Consider the following 17,533-nt stretch of genomic DNA (forward strand, 5'->3'; position numbering starts at 1 on the left):
TGAGTGTGAACAAGGTTTCTAACATCATTGTGAGTTGAAATCAAACCATGATATGTTAGTTAAATCTCTACAATCCTTATCAAAGTCGACTCCGTTAGCACAAGATTCTGCCGCGAATGTGAAGTCGAGTAGTAATCCAGCTTAAGAAACCGCAGCCCCTAAGGACCCGACACATGAAGAATCTTTAGATTCTCAAGTTGCTTCCTTGCTAAAGGAATTTACTCAAAAAACTGGGCATCTCTATTGAGAATATCGAACAACTTTGTTCAGACGCCCCAGCTTACCACATCAGATTGGACTGTATGTTATCGTAACTTTTTAGTTTTCACATGATATTTATATGAGTGTGTTTATATATATAGGATGAGTATCGTTACAGAGCTCTTAAATTATTTAAGAACTTGAAGGAATCCTTGAAAACTAACATTTTTTATAAATTTTTTTGTATGTTAATGTTTTTTAGTGTAGTTTTATCATTTTTTATATCTATATTTACGATTACAATTTGAAAATTAGTTTTTATACATACTTATGTTTTTAACATATATGTAAATTTGTTAGTATATAAATTTTACACATATGTAAACTTTTGATTAATACATGTAATAAATTTTTTTTATATAAAATATGATAAAACTACTCAATGTTAATATAAAAGAAAAATTAAAAAAATGTATGATTGTTAAGAGTTCCTAAGAGTTCTTAACTTTTTTAGAGTTCTTAAATGATAGGATGGGGTTCGTTACATAACTCAAATAATTTAAGAATTGAAAGATTTTAAAAATTTTGTTTACACTAGTTTTTTAGCAAAAAACAACGTTGAATCTGTCTATTCCTTGTAGGTCCCGTCCTGATGTAGCCCAATATATGCTCTTTTTTTAAGTTGGCCTAAGTATGAGTCCAGTAGCTCTTGGATCAACTACGTATCATGTCGTGACAACATATGTCACATGTGATATATTTGGGCAGGTTGGGTAGCATATCAAAACGAGTTTGGATTAATACGAGACATGTTTAAACATGTTTAACAAACAACATGTTAACATGAGCATGTTTAGGTGTTTCCGTGTTTATGTAACATGATGCTAAGTAAATGACAGGTGATGATGAGGAACATAAGCGGTCCGGGGAGAAGTGCATATTATGCGACAAAGATCTTTCATGTTCGCCAAACGATGTTGATCGTGCATACGAGGAACGCAAATATCGAGTTAAATTCACACCTCAGTGTCTTCCGGGTGTGGATATTCTGCCATGTGGTCATGCTATTCATACTGACTGTTCAAAGTATGCCATGTCAGCAGAATCTAATGTTCCTATATGCATGTTTTGTTTAAGCATGCCTTGATTTTTTTTTCTTGTTTTAAAACTGTTTTGTGTCTTTTTGCATGATAGTTTTACATGTAAGTAGTGTTGGATTCTTAACATTTGAATACAGTTTTGCTTTTTCGCATGATAGATTTATATGACTCTTGTAATCAAAGTGTACCAACATATTTTAAAATGTGTACTTTAGAAAAATATTATCAGTGCTATATTGAAATAATAAAAGACAAAAAAACAAATTTTTTCCTTTAAACATACCTGATTTACGAATCAGATCCTTTATAATGTTTACTTTCAGACGGTGCCCTTTACATGCTATGTTTATTTGATTTTCATCCTTTAAGCTAACTGTCTTACTGTCATCCAATTTCTCCGTTAAGTTGATGCACGTGAGTAACATCCAATTCCTTTAGCCAATATTGTTGATTAATCTCGACCGAAACCTTCTTAACTACACCACTTATCTAGGTATCCATCTCACGGTCGGCTCAACTATTTAAAGCAGTTTTGTTTCTCTTATTGTGCTTCCCAGATACCAAACCGATTACTTGTTTTAATATACAAGATTTATGTTTTGTAAAAGCCACCTTTCTTCTTAGGTTGTCATAGAAAGAAATTTACTCCCAAAGTTTGTTTATCGAGTTTCTATATCTTTAACGTGACAGTACTAGAGAAAGCCGTAAGGCTTGTTGCCTAGCTATATCAAGTTGTGTTGAATAGATATCTTAAAAAAAAAAAACCCAACCTCGAGTTTTGTAATAATTCATTAGGACTTAGGATGATCCGACCCACAACACATATAACTTTTACTTTTGTTGCTAAGAGCAATCTAATTATAACGAAAAAGTAATTACCATACATGAATTCAAAACTTTATACTTTAGAACTCGTTACGGTTGTCCAATACAGACCACCCAAGGGATGAAAGAACTTGGCCTTAGATCTCGTTACGATTGTCTTCATCTCTTGCATATCGACCAAGTAGATTTATGATGCTAATTCGGAATGTGTCCCATCAAGCTCCAAAGGGCCTTTGGCTGTCAAAGAATTATCAGATTGAATGCTAATTTCAACAAATCCACGTTTCATCCGAATACTTAGGACTTTTGTTCAAAGAATGTTTTCTAATGAATTGATTGACATTCGTTAAAAACTTGAAATTTAAGTAAGTTGAAACTAACTGTCATAAATTTATAAAAGGATTTGAAATGAAAACAGTAACACCACATATTCCCATGTTCTTAGTGAAATTAATTCCACTTTCTATTCAAGCGAAGTTTATGAACGAAAACGTCACCTAGTATACAAGTCAAACAGTGAACAACAGAAGAAAAAAAAGAAAAAAAATACAAATCTAGTTATTGCTTCCAACAGGCTTGTTGATCTAGTTGATGCTCCCGGCAGGCTTAATCGCAAAGATGGTTTGAACCACGGTTAGAAAAAATAGGATGATTCCAGCAAGTAGAGAAATGCTAGACCATGGACTCCTGAAGTAAGTTGTCCTCACCCAAGCTATATAAGTTCTATAGTAGTTATTCAACAATACCCATTCCATTTCATAATACCACTCTCGGACTTCAAGATGTTTGCATATATTGTTGATCATAGAAGCAACTTCTTCATTTGAACCCATATTGTTAATCAGGATTCCCGAGTGTTGCAACTTGGCAACATCTTCTTCACTCCTCACTAGCATATTCATGGCAAAAGCATATGATGTAATATAACTACGGGTTTTAAATAACTACTCGTATGCAATGAGATTCCTTAAAACCACCTCGGTAAAATCGTGCAAAAACAATACCGGCATTCTAAGAGTAGGCTTATTCCAAAAACCAAAAGAGCGTGGGAACCTATTCAACTTCACACGCATCTGCATCGGCTGATTTAAATAGTTGGGTTCGAAGTTGACCCCTGCGCTGTCTAGATCTGTAGCCGAAAAAAATTTAGAGCGACCTAAATATGATGTAATAGGATATTGAGGGTTGTAACATTCGTGTATAAGGCTAAGAATATGAGGAGTGGTATCAATGGAAATATCTTGGATATCTATATTATTCATAAAGAGGTTGAGACCCCTTAAAACTTGACGGATAAACCGAATAAGGGAGACGTTAGGCTGATTCTTCAATAGCGTGCACTTATATATTTCATTAAGAAAAAACAAAGGGATCTGGTTTTCTAGCAACACCAAGTCATAAATTACACTTCTTGGTAGCAACTTGTTTCCCGAATATGCATCATCATATCCCGAGTGACTGTAAATGAACTCAAGAATGAAACAAGCATCCACAACCATCATTTCGGCAATTTCATCATCATCATATTTCTTCGTCCAAACATAACATGCCTTGATCTGATCCATTGAAGAGCACGCCTTCTCCACACATAATTTCAGTATTTCCTCTCGTGGGGATCCTGTACGACATATTAGATTATTCAGATAAATTAGTTTCTCTGTTTCACATGACGCACATTGTCATCTTCTCTGTGCAGAGGTCCAATAGAGACCACTCGAGGACTAAAAGAGCTTGGGCTGAGATCGGGTAGTGTTTGAGATACCATGCCAATCGGCAGAAAAACAGTGTTCTTATAGCTGACTTCATTTTCTATACGAGAAAGAAGACTTTTGAAGGTACGTTGATTCATTTTTACGTCTCCAAGCTCTGAATCACCGATTCCAAGGGAACACTATTTCCTACGCAATTATAAGTTAGATCACAATTTAAATATATATTGTTGAGAGCTATATTATAGTTACTCAACTTATTACTTGATTGATCAAGGAGAAACAAAAGAAAACTACAATGGCGGTTAGCATATTCAATATCACAAAGTTATTGTTTCAAGTCTTACGCCCCCTTAACCAACTGAGCTACACGGCGAGGACAATATCACAGTTGGCTGCAGTTGACTTTTTTTTTCAAAAGAAAAAAAGAACTCAAAATTACAAATGCATGGAACTAGAACTAGCTAGCAACTATATGAGTTTTACAATTGCAATCAAATTTAGCATTTAAAGTTCAAACTTAAGTTAAGTTTATTATCACTTACCAGACCTTGAATTCGAGTTGTAAAAGAGAGAATATGGTGTTGGTGTTGATCAAATCTGCTGAGTAGTGAGTACTCCTTGTTGATACAAAAGTCAATAGTTATTTATCATTTGTTGAGATTAATATGTCCTCCAATTATGTATTATATATGGGAAAATTCCCAAAATAGCCCATTTATAGTTAGTGTTTCCAAGTTTATCCCCCATAATTCAAGTTTCCAATTTTATCCCTTTGTTATCTCGTCGCCGACGACATGATAGCGAACACCGACGATGCGTTACCGATGCGTTGTATAACATAGGGTTGACGATGCGTTATGTTGCTAACGTAGGGTAGCAGCGATGCGTTATCACTAACGTAGGGTCCCGGCGTCATGTTATATAACCTAACATGTCGTTACAGCGTTATCACTAACGTAGGGTCTCGGCGTCATGTTATCACTAACGTAGGGTCCCGACGTCATGTTATATAACATGTCGCGGCGACCTATTCCGGCCAACTTGTGCCACGTGTCGTTATCCTATTTGTTTCGGTAACGCATCGTCGGTGTTCGCTATCATGTCGTCGGCGACGAGATACCAAAGGGATAAAATTGGAAATTTGAATTATGAGGGATAAACTTGGAAACACTAACTATAAATGGGCTATTTTGGGAATTTTCCCGTTATATATTATATATATATATTAAAACTCAAGTAGGTTTAGACATGTGTGCAAGTAGTTTGGTGGGTATTTTCAATTCAATTCTTTGTCGATTATTTTCTCCGTTTGATTCAATGATTCTATGATTTATTCAATTCCTTTTTCTTATGTACTTCTGCCTGATGTATTTTGTTCAAAACCGAACCACCGTAACATGCGAACAGACTTTATTAACTTTATGTTTTATTGATGTCCTCAACGTGACGCACAGGTTTATATGCATCAATGCTTGCTCCGGGCACAATGCGCGGGAACTTTTACTAGAACAAACTTTATTAACATTTTGTTTTATTAACGCCCCCATCATGACGTATGAGTTTACTTGTATCAACACCCCTGCCGCACCACGAGAAGACGTTTTGACTTTTGAGTCACCCCCCCCCCCCAACACCCTCCCCCACCCCAACCCACCAACGAACTCGTCCAAGCTTCGACACTGTTACTATAAGTGTCAGTCACCAGGCCTTTGGTAAGGGGGTTTACCCTTAGAAGTTTCCTGTTTAGAGGACCCGGGTTCGAATCCTTGGAGTGTCAAACTAATAATGAACATTTAACATTCTGTCTTAGGGGCTCGAAGCCTCGAACTTGGGTATAAAGGCCTAACGGCTTACCATGGAGTCAAAACGACATTAAGGATAATTACTATTAATTCCAACTTTGCTAACGTCTCAATGTTAACAACTGATATGATATAAAATATCCTAACGCGCCCAAAACACTATACGTGTTCGACAAAGTGTGACATTTATATTACAAGAATTATAATAGCAACCATGATAAGATATTATCATGTAATATTAACATCAATAGTCAAAATCCAAAATGAGTTCACATATTCACAACTTATAGACCAATGTCATAACATCCAAAATGATATAAAAACAAAAAAAGAAATCCAGCTTATTATCAGTTCTTCATTTTTGGCTGCAAATGCTCCAAACATACAAAAAAAAAATTATGCACATTTCCAGTTTCCATATTTACCCCTGCAACCCGAGTCGTATTAGAAGCCCATGAGATCATCACCATGAGAAGTGTCGTAGAAGATCCTCGGGAGGGACTCGATTTGTGGAAGCTGATGTAGCAAATCAGTCAACGAGTCGACCCTCGTTATCCCAACATTCTCATTCTTGGGTGCCGAGTTAGCATTAGGGGTAAAATGGTCATTTCCATGGTACATCTCGACATCAGTGTCAAAATACCCATTTGACCCGTTCCCGATAAAATTCTCGACAAACTGATTTTGGTTGACTTCATTGACCCAAGCGGGCACTTCCACCGAAGGTACAATATTATGTTCAGACATAGTTGCGTTGACCAGTGCGACAGCCTTTGACCGCACAATGCGCCAACCTTCTACAAGCCCATGTTGCTTGATAATATCTCCATGAACCGAACCAGAACCGTTTAACACGTTTGGATCTATAACGGAGTCTTTTAACGCCTGTTGGCTAAGCAAGTTAAGTCGCGTGTCACAGTTCATCAACTTTTCATAGTGCTTATTTAGCACGCCCGGTGCACACTGCAGATAATGTTGCCTGCATTAATAAAGTTACATAAGTGCTCTTTATATAAACTTATAAAATATGATAACACATATACAATAGTTAAATATATAAGTATATAACTACCTGTATCTACTTGCTTCTCCATCGGTAAAATCAGTAGTCGCTTGCCAAACCGTGTGTTTCCTAGGTTGCGGATTAGTCTCTCTGAAGAACAACGGTTGTTTATTAAGCTGTAAATAATATATATTATTTATTTTTATTTCAGAATAATAATATGTTAAGAACTGTGAGAACTGTCGTAATAAAGACACAAGTGGTAAAAGATGAGTACCACAATATTCAAGGTGTTGGGTCCGTTATCGGGACAGTGGGCCTTGAGGCCCACGATAGCTTCCCACTCGAACTCGATTTTATTCTTTAGCCCGCCATCAAGAACTTCCCATACGATCTTATGCTTTGCGAAGTAACATTTTGCCACTAGATCGCCTTCGTGCTTGGACACATACTGCTACAAACAACGCGTTAAAAGTTAAAACCGACAAATGCTTTTTTTCCAAAGTTCTTACATTTTTTTATAATTTCAAATCTGGTTACAAACCCGTTTCCACCCAACTAATTTGATATATATATATATTTTTAAAATGGCCCGTTTTGACCCGACCCATTCTGACCAACTATTTTTATGTCCAAAGTTTTAAGATATTTTTTATAGTTTCAAAGTTGGTCACAACCCGTTTTGACTCAAACCAATTTAATATTATTTTAAATGACCTGTTTTGACCCAAACTCATTTGGCTCAGAACCCGTTTGACCCGCTACTTGGCCCGACCAACCAAACATTTTTGTCCAAAGTTTCAACATCTTTTATTATAGATTCAAATTCACTCACAGCCCATTTAAACTTTAAACCCAAACCAATTTGATATTTTTTTAAATGACCCTTTTTGATCCGACCCATTCCGACCCGCTACTCAGCCCGTCGGCCCGCCCATTTTTCCAAGCTAAATAATTTATTAGTGTACCTCCCAGTTGCCAATCTTCAAAAGTACAGCTGGAAAGTTAGATGCCTTCAAGTTATCAACGGGCCCTGAGGCCGCATGCCTTGCCTTAGCATCTTTCTTGCTTTTGGCAATGCGGGCCTCGTTAAGCTGCGCTTCAATCAGTTCCAAAGCTGATGGAGTCTTCCTCAGCTTTAAGCCCAAAAGATTTGGCTCGTTAAGTGGATCGCTTTGAGAATGTGTGACCGGGGGTTCGGTGACATGGCTCCACTGCAGATGTTCAGTTACAAATGGTTAGAATAATGTTAAAAGAATTAATGGGCTGATTTGAGTTGACTAAAAGTATACAACGGGTCAAGTTCGGTCAACTCAAATGATACGAGTCAAATAGAGTCAACTCAGGTCAACTGATACTACAGGTCAATTTGAGTCAACTCGACTAACACAACGGGTCAATGTGAGTCAACTCAACTAACACAACAAGTCAATGTGAGTCGACTCAACTAACACAACGGGTCAATGTGAGTCAACTCAAATGATAAAGGGGTTAAGTTGAGTCAAATCAAATGATACAAAAAGTCAATGTGAGTCAAATCAAAAGATAAAAATGGTCAATGTGAGTCAACTCAAGGTCAATGTGGGTCAACTCAAATGACAAAACGGGGTCGTTTGAATCAACTCAATCGATACAACGGGTCAATCTGAGTCAACTCAAATTATACACAGCCAGTCAATTTAGATCAAAATTACAAACAATTTAATACTTTTTCTTTAATTATAAAATAACCTATTTTGACCCGAAACAAATTAATAATAATATTCTTGAAATAGTCTGTTTGACCCAAACCCCATAACCCAAAAAAATTAGTTTACAAAAAAAATAATAAAATAAATAAATAAATAATGATAATAATAATAATAATAATCACTTTATCGCATGCGTTGTCCATTTACCTGTCTCACTTTATCGTAATCGTTTTGAGGAAAATAAAAAAACTATTGAATGAACAAGAACTAAAAGAAAATAAAAATCCTAATAATAAAATATCAAGATTCCAAATCTTTTTAATAAAAATCAAATCTTTTTTTTGTAAAACAGCAAAAAAATAAATAACAAAAGACCTCGTTGGTTGTTTGTAAAGAGGATGACTTCTGTCGTTTGTTATGGGGCAAGTCTTGGTCAGTCATCGGACGCTTTTCCGGTGGCGTATCTTGCTCCGGCAATGGCGGCAATATTATTTGAACCATAATGATTGATGTGATGTGATATTATTATGCTTCAGTCTCGTCAAATAGTAATGTGTAGATAATAATAATATTAAGCATCTTAATTGGGCCATTGGTTAGGCCCATTAGGATTAATAGTTTCATCACTTCATGGGCCTCTTAATAAAGTCTTAAACTAGAGGTGCACGTATTTTCAGGAACCGGTTCCGGGTATGGTTAACAAAAGTCAAATCCGGGTTGGGTAAGAACCAATTCTGAGTATAGTCGGGTATTTGACCAGGTTTTTTTAGGTTTCGGGTAGGGTTGGGTCGGGTTTTGACCGGGTATTGGTGGAACCAGTTCCGGCTGGTCCGAGTCGATTCTGATTTTGGGTACAATTTCGGGTACAGTTTCTGGGAGAAACCCAAAGCCCGGTCTGTACCTGCGGGTAGGGTAGGGTCCGGTTCCGAAACAGGTTTTTTTGCACCTCTCTCTTAAACCTCTCAATAATTTATACTTCCCACAGTTTCTAGTTACCAACAATGTTACGTGTCTCACTTTTAACCGAAACCTGAGGCCAAACCCGACAAAAGACTAACCTCGTTCGAAGTAATTTGGGTTGGTTTTGAATGATCAACGACTAAAGCTGAAATTGCTGGCGATCGCGGACAGAAGTGGATAGAATAGTAAAGACCACTATTTTTTGTTCCGAGGAAAACCTGTCGTCTGAAGGCCCACTACTAGAAAACCTGGTTGAGATCGGATTTGAATATGAGAATTTTATATACTAATCATTATTATTGTTGTTATTTTAATTGACTTAGATTTTTTTTTTCATTATTAAATTTAATGGATAAAAATAATTGTAGTCATTGATTCACTTCACTTGTCGCATTATAGCTATTGCGTTTTAGCGGTTATTAACTTAAGTGGATATCGGATAATATAATTTATCTTTACTAAATATAGTTTACCATATACTTATACATGTTCCATTTATACAACTAATCTTGTTGTAAATGACTTTGTTTTTAGAAATAATGAGTCACGATGATAAAAATATTAATGACAAATTCTATTACCATAAAGTTGTTTCAAGCTCTATTCAATTTTATATAATTAATTAGTAAATTTTCTAGAAAATTATTATACTATAAATATAAAAATACAAGATTCTATTATTTTTAATTTGATAATTGTTTTACATTTTTTCGATTTGATCTAGATTACATCAATGCATCTAACTGATACAATGACGTGTCTAACCGATACAATGGTGTATCCAATTTACATAAAACGATTCAATATACATAACCCGCATGTCTTGTGTGCACATAAAACAATTCAATCATAACTCGTTTAACTCATTTATGTAATAATATCATTAACAGATTGTGACAGTTTTAAAAAGGTTGGCGAGTTGAATATACAAATCTTATACAAATATATATGCTTATATATATTTGCATTTTGAACGGTTTGAGCCTTGTAATGTTAATAATGGACACGACACGTTTATTAAACAGGTTGCATTCGTTTATTCAAAACAATGTATAGTAAACGGATTACACTTACCTACTGATGACATCATTATTATCGTGTCATGTTGTATCGTGTCTAAAAGAAAACTTAAAACATCTAAAAAAACCTCAAATGGACAATAAAGTACAAGTCATATGATAACATATGAAGAACATTAAAACTTGGCATTTAGTGTTTTGCAGTGACTATAAACTACATGAAAGCAAAAGACTTTAAAAAAACTTGCAATTAAAACCATAAATACAACAAAAGATGATAAAGAGTAACAACTTAACAGTCACAAAGCTATTAACTCTGCTAGAATTTGCAACCCGTTTCGGTCTTCATGAAACGGGCTAATTGGCCCGATTAACCTTCAGATAAGGCAAGGCGCCTATCACATTGTCGTAGTCACTGCGGTCCACTTGTACCTGTCATGAGATAATCAAGTGATGTTAGAAATGTATGACTAGTTTTATACTGATATAAACAAACATATGATATATTTGTTCAAGTGACTGGAAAGTGGAAAATAGCGAAAATGGTTAACCTATTCAAGACAATTAATGTGCACTGCACACAAAATACCATCTCGATTGACTAGGGGCGCAAATGAGCACGTTAAAATATTGAATTGAGTGAGTTTAAACTAGCTCGAGCCTAAAAATCAGTCTGTTTAATAAATGAGCCAGAGCCCGAGCTGCACTTATTGAGCTTGAACTGGCCCGCGAGCCTAAATGAGCTTGTTATTTATATTATTATTTTAATATATAAAAATTATTATTATGTATAAATTATTGTAAATATAGCTTAATAATATATATTATGTTATGCATAAAAATTATAATTAAAATATATAAAAAAATAATTATAAATGTATATACACAAATTAATATTAATAAATAATAAATGAGTCGAGCTCGAGCTCGAGCTTGAAAAACTACTCACAAGCTGAGCTTGTTTACACACATACAATTGACTTTTTATCTCTAACGCGTCAAAAAAGGTCAAATGGGGGAACTATATAAGTTTCGATTTACTTCTTGCAGTGCGACGACATATAAATATCAACACAGATCTTGAAACTATGCCTAAAATTCAAGAAACACATGTTTTAGTTAACAGATTCAAACACTAACCGATTTAGAGAGACGATTTCTCCGCTTAGCATTCTTCTTTCTAAGCAAATGCTGCTTCCCGGCTCTCCTCCTCACAATCTTCCCTGTTCCCGTTACTCTGAACCTCTTTGCCGAAGCCTAAAAATGCAAATTTCAACATGAATTTGATGAAAAATCTGTAAATTCGTAAAAAGCATAACGAGTTTGCAGAATTTGAACCACAAAATGACATCTCACATGAAACCGAACAAAAATTTTACGCAAAAAACAGTGTTGTAAAGGTCAGGATTAATCGCTAGTCAGTACACTGCCGATGCAACTTCATGTAATCAGTAGGCGCTTAAAACCGCTCTTGGCTTTAGCCCGTTAACCCAAGCTTTAAGCATCGACATTAATGATCAAACAAGGGTTCGATGTGTATATATCAAAATTACAATCCAATCCAACCATTCCGTATAAATCACTAGTTGGGACCCCACCTCCCGACTAGGGTGCAAACGAGCCAAGCCACTCGCAAGCTACTCAAGATCAGATTGATAAAAAAGCTAGAAGTGATCCGAGCTTTTTCAAACCCGAGCCTCAAGGTTGGGCCCTATGCAATGTTGTAAAAATCCCGACTAGGCGCTGATTAATCGCTAGTCCCTACCTCACCGACTTGTTCCTAATTAATCCCCATTTGTCCAAAATCGGTCAAAATTAAAAAAATCACATGATATATTTGGAATATATATGCATTTTTAAAAATTTACATATAAATTCTAAATTCCAATCTGATTAATCGCTAGTCCCTACCCGACCGCCTGACTAGGCGCAAATAAATCGCTAGTCCCTACCTCACCGACTTGTGCCCGATTAATCCCCATTTGTCCAAAATCGGTCAAATTAACAATTTTACATAATATATTTGGAATATATATGCATTTTTAAAAATTTACATATAAATTCTAAATTTGTAATCGAATCCTTTTTAGTTTAATGAAATATAAGAAAGATCAAAAAAAGATTCCAATCCGATTAATCGCTAGTCCCTACCTGACCACCCAACTAGCGCCTGGCAATTTTTACAACACCAACCTTAATCCTTATTTATTAATTTCACACCGCACAGCTGAGCTCCAGCCAATCTTAGGTTCATTAAATAGCCCATTTAAGTTTTTCTCTCAAAAATATATAAAAACACACAAATTATTTAATAAATAATAAACGAGCCGACTCCCAGCTTAGAAGGGAAAAAACAAACAAGAAGCTTGAAACGAGCCAAGCTCGAGCGCCAATGCCGTTTAATAAGAATGAAATTATATACAAATAAAGAGCTAATGAATTGCCTTGTGGGTTTTCATCTATTAACCGAACCGAACCGAAAACCAACATCCTAACCAAAATAACTGAACCAATTCTATTGCATATATCCCCTCTAACCTTATAAATAATATTGTTCATTACGCATTAAAAACTTGCATTTTAGTGACAAATTCGTAAATTAAATTGGAAGCAAAACAATGAAATAAAATAGTATTAATAATAAATTACCTTGTGGGTTTTCATCTTATAGCCTTTAGCAGCTACAACTGTGAGAGATTGAGGTTTTGGGTTATTAGGTGAAGACACAATTAAGGGTCTGTTGGTAACAAGTGGTGAGAAGATTGAGACACTGTGTGATGATGACAACAGGTTCAATTGGGTGGTTGTTGTTGGTTTCTTGGAGAATTGTGAGACACAAACAGTGGTTTGGTTTGTACGAGGTGGTTTGGTTGAGGTTGTTAGGAGTGACGTGCAAGTGAACAACGTTGAAGAACACGATGCCATTGCTGTTGTTGGTTTGATGGATTGTGTTGTGTTGGTTTATAATGTTATCTGGATAAAATGATTTGGGGGTTGAGTGTTTGTTATGTATAACTAGTTGACTTGCCAAACATGGTTTGAGGTTAGAGTTGTTCGTGTATCCAAACACTAGGAAATGAAGTTTGGTAAAAGACGGTTTTACCTTTCGGTTTTTAGTTATTTTGCTGGTTTTTGCATTTTTGCTTACGCGATGAAGAGGTAGGTCCCAGCAGAGACCAGTTGGTCCCGCAAGACTCACCTTGAACAGGGTTGTCTGCGCAAAGGCCATCTGCTCCCGCAGGACCCACCATGCTCATAGAATCTTACGCGCAGTACGCAAGCTGTACACGCAGGGAAAGCCTCCCAATGGTGAAGTACCCCGCCTGTTCCCGCAGTTGCGGATACAAGCCATCAGGGAAGGCTACCCGCAGACAGCAGGGCTACACGTACAAGACTAGCTACTTCAGCAGTCACGTGAAGGCATGAGCAAGGCGGGAACAATCCCGCCCAAATGAGCCAGTCTGATTCTGAAAGATCTTTTGTACCATACCTACCAAGGTATGGATAGGACAGACGATCTGACCAGAACAGCCCATGAGCCAATCACAGGGTGACAGCTCACCGACAACAGTGCGAGGAGGAGCACCCTCTAGTACTGTTTGTCACTATTAGCCGCTGCCTACTCACCAACCCTCACTGTGGAGCAGGCGCAGCCTACAGTTGGTGGAATAGTATTACTGTTGGCCGTAACCTATTCACCAACCAGCATGGCCTGCGTACAATCCACAGTCAGTGGGACGTGCATGGTCTACAGTTGGTGGAATAGTGCAGCCGACTTTATTACTGTTGGCTGTAACCTACCCACCAACCAGTATGGCCTGTGCGTAATCCACTGTTGGTTGAACAGGAATACTATTCAGCCGGCTGTACCTTCTAGAAAACCTACCTTCGGCTATAAATACTCCAATATCTTGGAATGGTAAGATCATCTACAATCTCGTATAACTTACTTGATAACTGCTCTTATAGTATTCATATACTTTTATATTGGTTGAGCAATATAGACTGATTCTCACGCCGGAGGGTGGTCACAAGGAGGAACCCCCCCTTCTCAGTGACGAGCTTACGGTGTCTGTTTTGCAGGTTCCCTGAAGTACAACTTACTCTGCTGGACCTAACCTTCGTGGGAAACATTACCTGGCCCCCAGATTATCTATAATCTGCCCGGGGTTACTTAGTGTTTCTTCATTGGCGCCATCCGTGCATAAAGCTAGAACTACATCCTTCTCCAGTTTTTCAAAACTTCCAAGATGACTAGAGAAATTCCGGTAACCACAACCCCAGCCACTGGGGTAAACACCGGCAACACAATGTTTACAAACACTACCCCAGCCACCCAAGCTGGGGCAAGTGAAATACATTTTACGAACACTACCCCAGTCACTCATGTAGGGGCAAGTGGAGTAAATATTCCACTGGGATTCACTGATGCCCAGCTGGAAAAACGACCTCGAGCCCCTCGCCAAACACTTGATCAAGTGAAGGCATGGGCCGAGGCACGTCAAAGAGAATTTCAGGCTGAGTTGGACGAACGCTTGCGTTCAGTCCAACAAGCTGAGGAATTCGGTAGTACTCGCCAGCACCTCAACATGAGTAGTGAGTACGAGTACTCAGACGGCGAGGGGGAAGACTCCGACACCGACGCGAACCCTCGCCATAGGACGAAAGGGAAGCGTAAGGAAACGGATCCCCAGCCAAAAAGGAATTTTGGGGAAGCATTCCAACCAGTCACAGAAAAAAGCGAGCGTGACTTCTCCAAGGCCTTTAGACCTACTGCTACAAACGCAGGAAGGTCAAAATTTGCAAGGGACATTGCAGAAGCAATCGCCCCGAGGAGTGCCAAACAAATGTCCAATATTGGCACATACGATGGTCTATCCGACCCAGATGACCATCTGAACAGGTTCATTGCGGGGGCAACCGTCAGTAACTGGACGGAACCCACGTGGTGCTACATGTTCCAGATGACTCTGGTAGGAGCAGCCAGAGCATGGTTCGACCGTTTACCGGTCCACCACATTTATGACTGGGCAGACTTCCAGAACAAGTTCAGTCAACAGTTTAGTCAACAGAGGAAACACACTGAGGAGCAGTGGACGATCCTCAACTGTGTCAGAGAAGAGGATGAATCCTTACTGGACTTCATCACCCGCTTCAACTCCAAGAAGGTGAGTCTGGGCAACATCAGTGAAGACCTCGTTCGCGCCGCTTTCATTCAGGGCGCTGAATACCCAGAACTCATCCGCACTCTGACGGGTAAAGACGGTATGCCATCCACGTGGGATGCCATAATGACGGCAGCCAAGCGCTTTGCCGAAACAGAGAAACAGCTGGGAAGAGATCTCCCCCACAATACAAACCTCTACACGCAGAGGACAAGGGAGAATAATGTAAGAACCGCCCGGCTAAACAAAAAGAGGCGGCAAGGTATTTGGCAGTCAAGGATAAACTTTGACGCCCCCTCAAGCTCTCGCCCTCTGGTTGGCGGAAAGGACAAAACGCACCCTTTGAACCGGAAAAACCGCTGGACGCCACTCACCAAGAGCGTCACGGAGATATTTGCCACGGAAAAACTGCCATGGCCAAAAGCTCCAGTGATCCGACAGAAACCCAATGCGGATCAAAGCAAGTCTTGTGACTTCCATGGGACAAAGGGCCATAGCACTGAGGAGTGCACATCCTTGAGGGACATCGTCGAGACATTCGTCAAGGATGGGAGGCTCGCACACCTCGTGGCATCTATCAAGAAGGGAGGAAGGAACGACAACAGGTACAGGGGTAACGGACGGAAGCCCGTCGACATTAGCATCAACATGGTCCATGGTAAGGTCAGAGGAAGAAAGAGACCAATGACCGAACCATGCGCATGGAAGGAAGCAGAAGTGCGCTTCCCGCGAGTGCCGGGAGGCCCAAACAAAGAAGGCCCCATTGTCATTAAAAGCCAGCTGGGGCACTACATCACCTCCCGCACCCTCGTTGACAATGGCGCATCGTCGACAGTGATGTACAGGCAGTTCTTCGACAAGCTCGATGATGAAGACAAGGAACGCCTGGAGACGGTCTACGCTTCAATGGAAGGGTTTGACGGCAGCATGAACACTCCCTTGGGCATCCTATCTTTCCCCGTCACTCTCACTGATGGGAATTATTCACGCACGGAGGATGTGGATTTTGTTGTGATGAAAAAACCACATCATACGTATGACATCCTATTCGGGAGAGACGGGATGGCAAGATTCAACGCTGTGGTATCCTCAGTCCACGGCATGATGGGATGGCCAACAACTGAAGGCGTAGCGATGATCACGGGCATTCCCCAGGTATGCATCGCATCTGTCTCCTCTAAACCCAAACCGAAGATGGCCAAACAAACCATCACTGAGCCTGAACAGTGGGCATTCAATGGGAAATATCCCGATCAGGCCGTTACCATTGGCCCGACAATTGTTGATCCAACACGCACCTTACTCAAGCGCTTACTGCAGCGAAACGCAGACATCTTCGCGTGGACACCAGCCGACATGACTGGTGTACCCCGGGGAAAGGCAGAGCATAAGCTCAAATGCGATCCGGCCGTAACGCCGATCGTACAAAAGCGCAGAGTAATGGGGCCCGAGCAAACCAACGCGTGCAGAACCCAAGTCAAGGAACTCCTTGATGCGGGCATCGTGCGCGTTAGCAAATATCAAACATGGGTTGCAAATCCCGTAATGGTACCGAAGAATAACAAACAATGGCGCATGTGCATAGATTTCAAAGATTTGAATAAAGCATGCCCCAAAGATTGTTATCCGTTGCCAGAAATTGATCTCAAGGTGGATTCGGTGGCACCATTTCGCCTTAAATGCTTCTTGGATGCGTATAAGGGGTACCATCAAATCCACATGGCTGTGGATGACCAGGACAAAACCGCCTTTCGGACGCCCGATGGCACATTTTGTTATAAAATGATGCCGTTCGGACTTAAGAACGCGGGGTCCACGTACCAACGACTAATGGACAAAGAGTTTCACGCCCAAATTGGGAGAAACTTGGAAGTCTATATGGATGATTTGGTCATCAAAAGCCCCGAGCCAGAGACGATGTTGAAAGACATTGAGGAAACTTTCAACACGCTCAGAAAGATAAACATGAAGCTCAACCCGAGCAAGTGTTCATTTGGGGTGGAAGAAGGGAAGTTCTTAGGGGTCATTATTACTAAAGATGGCTTCAGAGCGAAC

The 17,533-nt window shown here is 39.0% G+C and overlaps 2 protein-coding genes and 1 pseudogene across 2 annotated transcripts; all 3 read right to left on the bottom strand.

The window, feature by feature from the left end:
* Positions 1-2,710: 2,710 nt before the first annotated feature.
* Positions 2,711-4,147, bottom strand: LOC143550777 (UPF0481 protein At3g47200-like; annotated as a pseudogene).
* Positions 4,148-5,916: 1,769 nt separating this feature from the next.
* On the bottom strand, positions 5,917-8,786 carry LOC143550761 (uncharacterized). Its single transcript, XM_077041355.1, has 5 exons — positions 8,710-8,786; positions 7,612-7,857; positions 6,921-7,094; positions 6,713-6,819; positions 5,917-6,619 (listed from the first exon to the last, which is right to left on the bottom strand). Exons 1-5 carry the CDS (start codon positions 8,773-8,775, stop codon positions 6,085-6,087), a joined length of 1,128 nt encoding a protein of 375 aa, XP_076897470.1. The 5' UTR covers positions 8,776-8,786; the 3' UTR covers positions 5,917-6,084.
* Positions 8,787-10,480: 1,694 nt separating this feature from the next.
* LOC143550762 (large ribosomal subunit protein bL35c-like) lies at positions 10,481-13,290 on the bottom strand. The gene is made up of 3 exons (XM_077041356.1): positions 12,963-13,290; positions 11,454-11,570; positions 10,481-10,745 (listed from the first exon to the last, which is right to left on the bottom strand). Exons 1-3 carry the CDS (start codon positions 13,236-13,238, stop codon positions 10,671-10,673), a joined length of 468 nt encoding a protein of 155 aa, XP_076897471.1. The 5' UTR covers positions 13,239-13,290; the 3' UTR covers positions 10,481-10,670.
* Positions 13,291-17,533: the final 4,243 nt, after the last annotated feature.

Source organism: Bidens hawaiensis, unplaced genomic scaffold (genome assembly GCF_021521415.1).
Source record: "Bidens hawaiensis isolate Kalapana, Puna unplaced genomic scaffold, B.hawaiensis_p1.1 tig00016188_1, whole genome shotgun sequence".
In the NCBI taxonomy this organism is placed as follows: domain Eukaryota; kingdom Viridiplantae; phylum Streptophyta; class Magnoliopsida; order Asterales; family Asteraceae; genus Bidens; species Bidens hawaiensis.

Bases quoted from the DNA above. Each gene is read 5' to 3' on its own strand.
- LOC143550761 (XM_077041355.1), bottom strand. From the start codon at position 8,775: ATGACTGACCAAGACTTGCCCCATAACAAACGACAGAAGTCATCCTCT. The intron at 7,858-8,709 runs GTCTTTTGTTAT...GAACATCTGCAG, and splicing joins CTTTACAAACAACCAACGAG to TGGAGCCATGTCACCGAACC. The intron at 6,620-6,712 runs GTAGTTATATAC...TTATTAATGCAG, and splicing joins GGAGAAGCAAGTAGATACAG to GCAACATTATCTGCAGTGTG.
- LOC143550762 (XM_077041356.1), bottom strand. From the start codon at position 13,238: ATGGCATCGTGTTCTTCAACGTTGTTCACTTGCACGTCACTCCTAACA. The intron at 11,571-12,962 runs GTAATTTATTAT...TTGCATTTTTAG, and splicing joins ATAAGATGAAAACCCACAAG to GCTTCGGCAAAGAGGTTCAG. The intron at 10,746-11,453 runs GTTAGTGTTTGA...ATCTCATGACAG, and splicing joins GAAATCGTCTCTCTAAATCG to GTACAAGTGGACCGCAGTGA.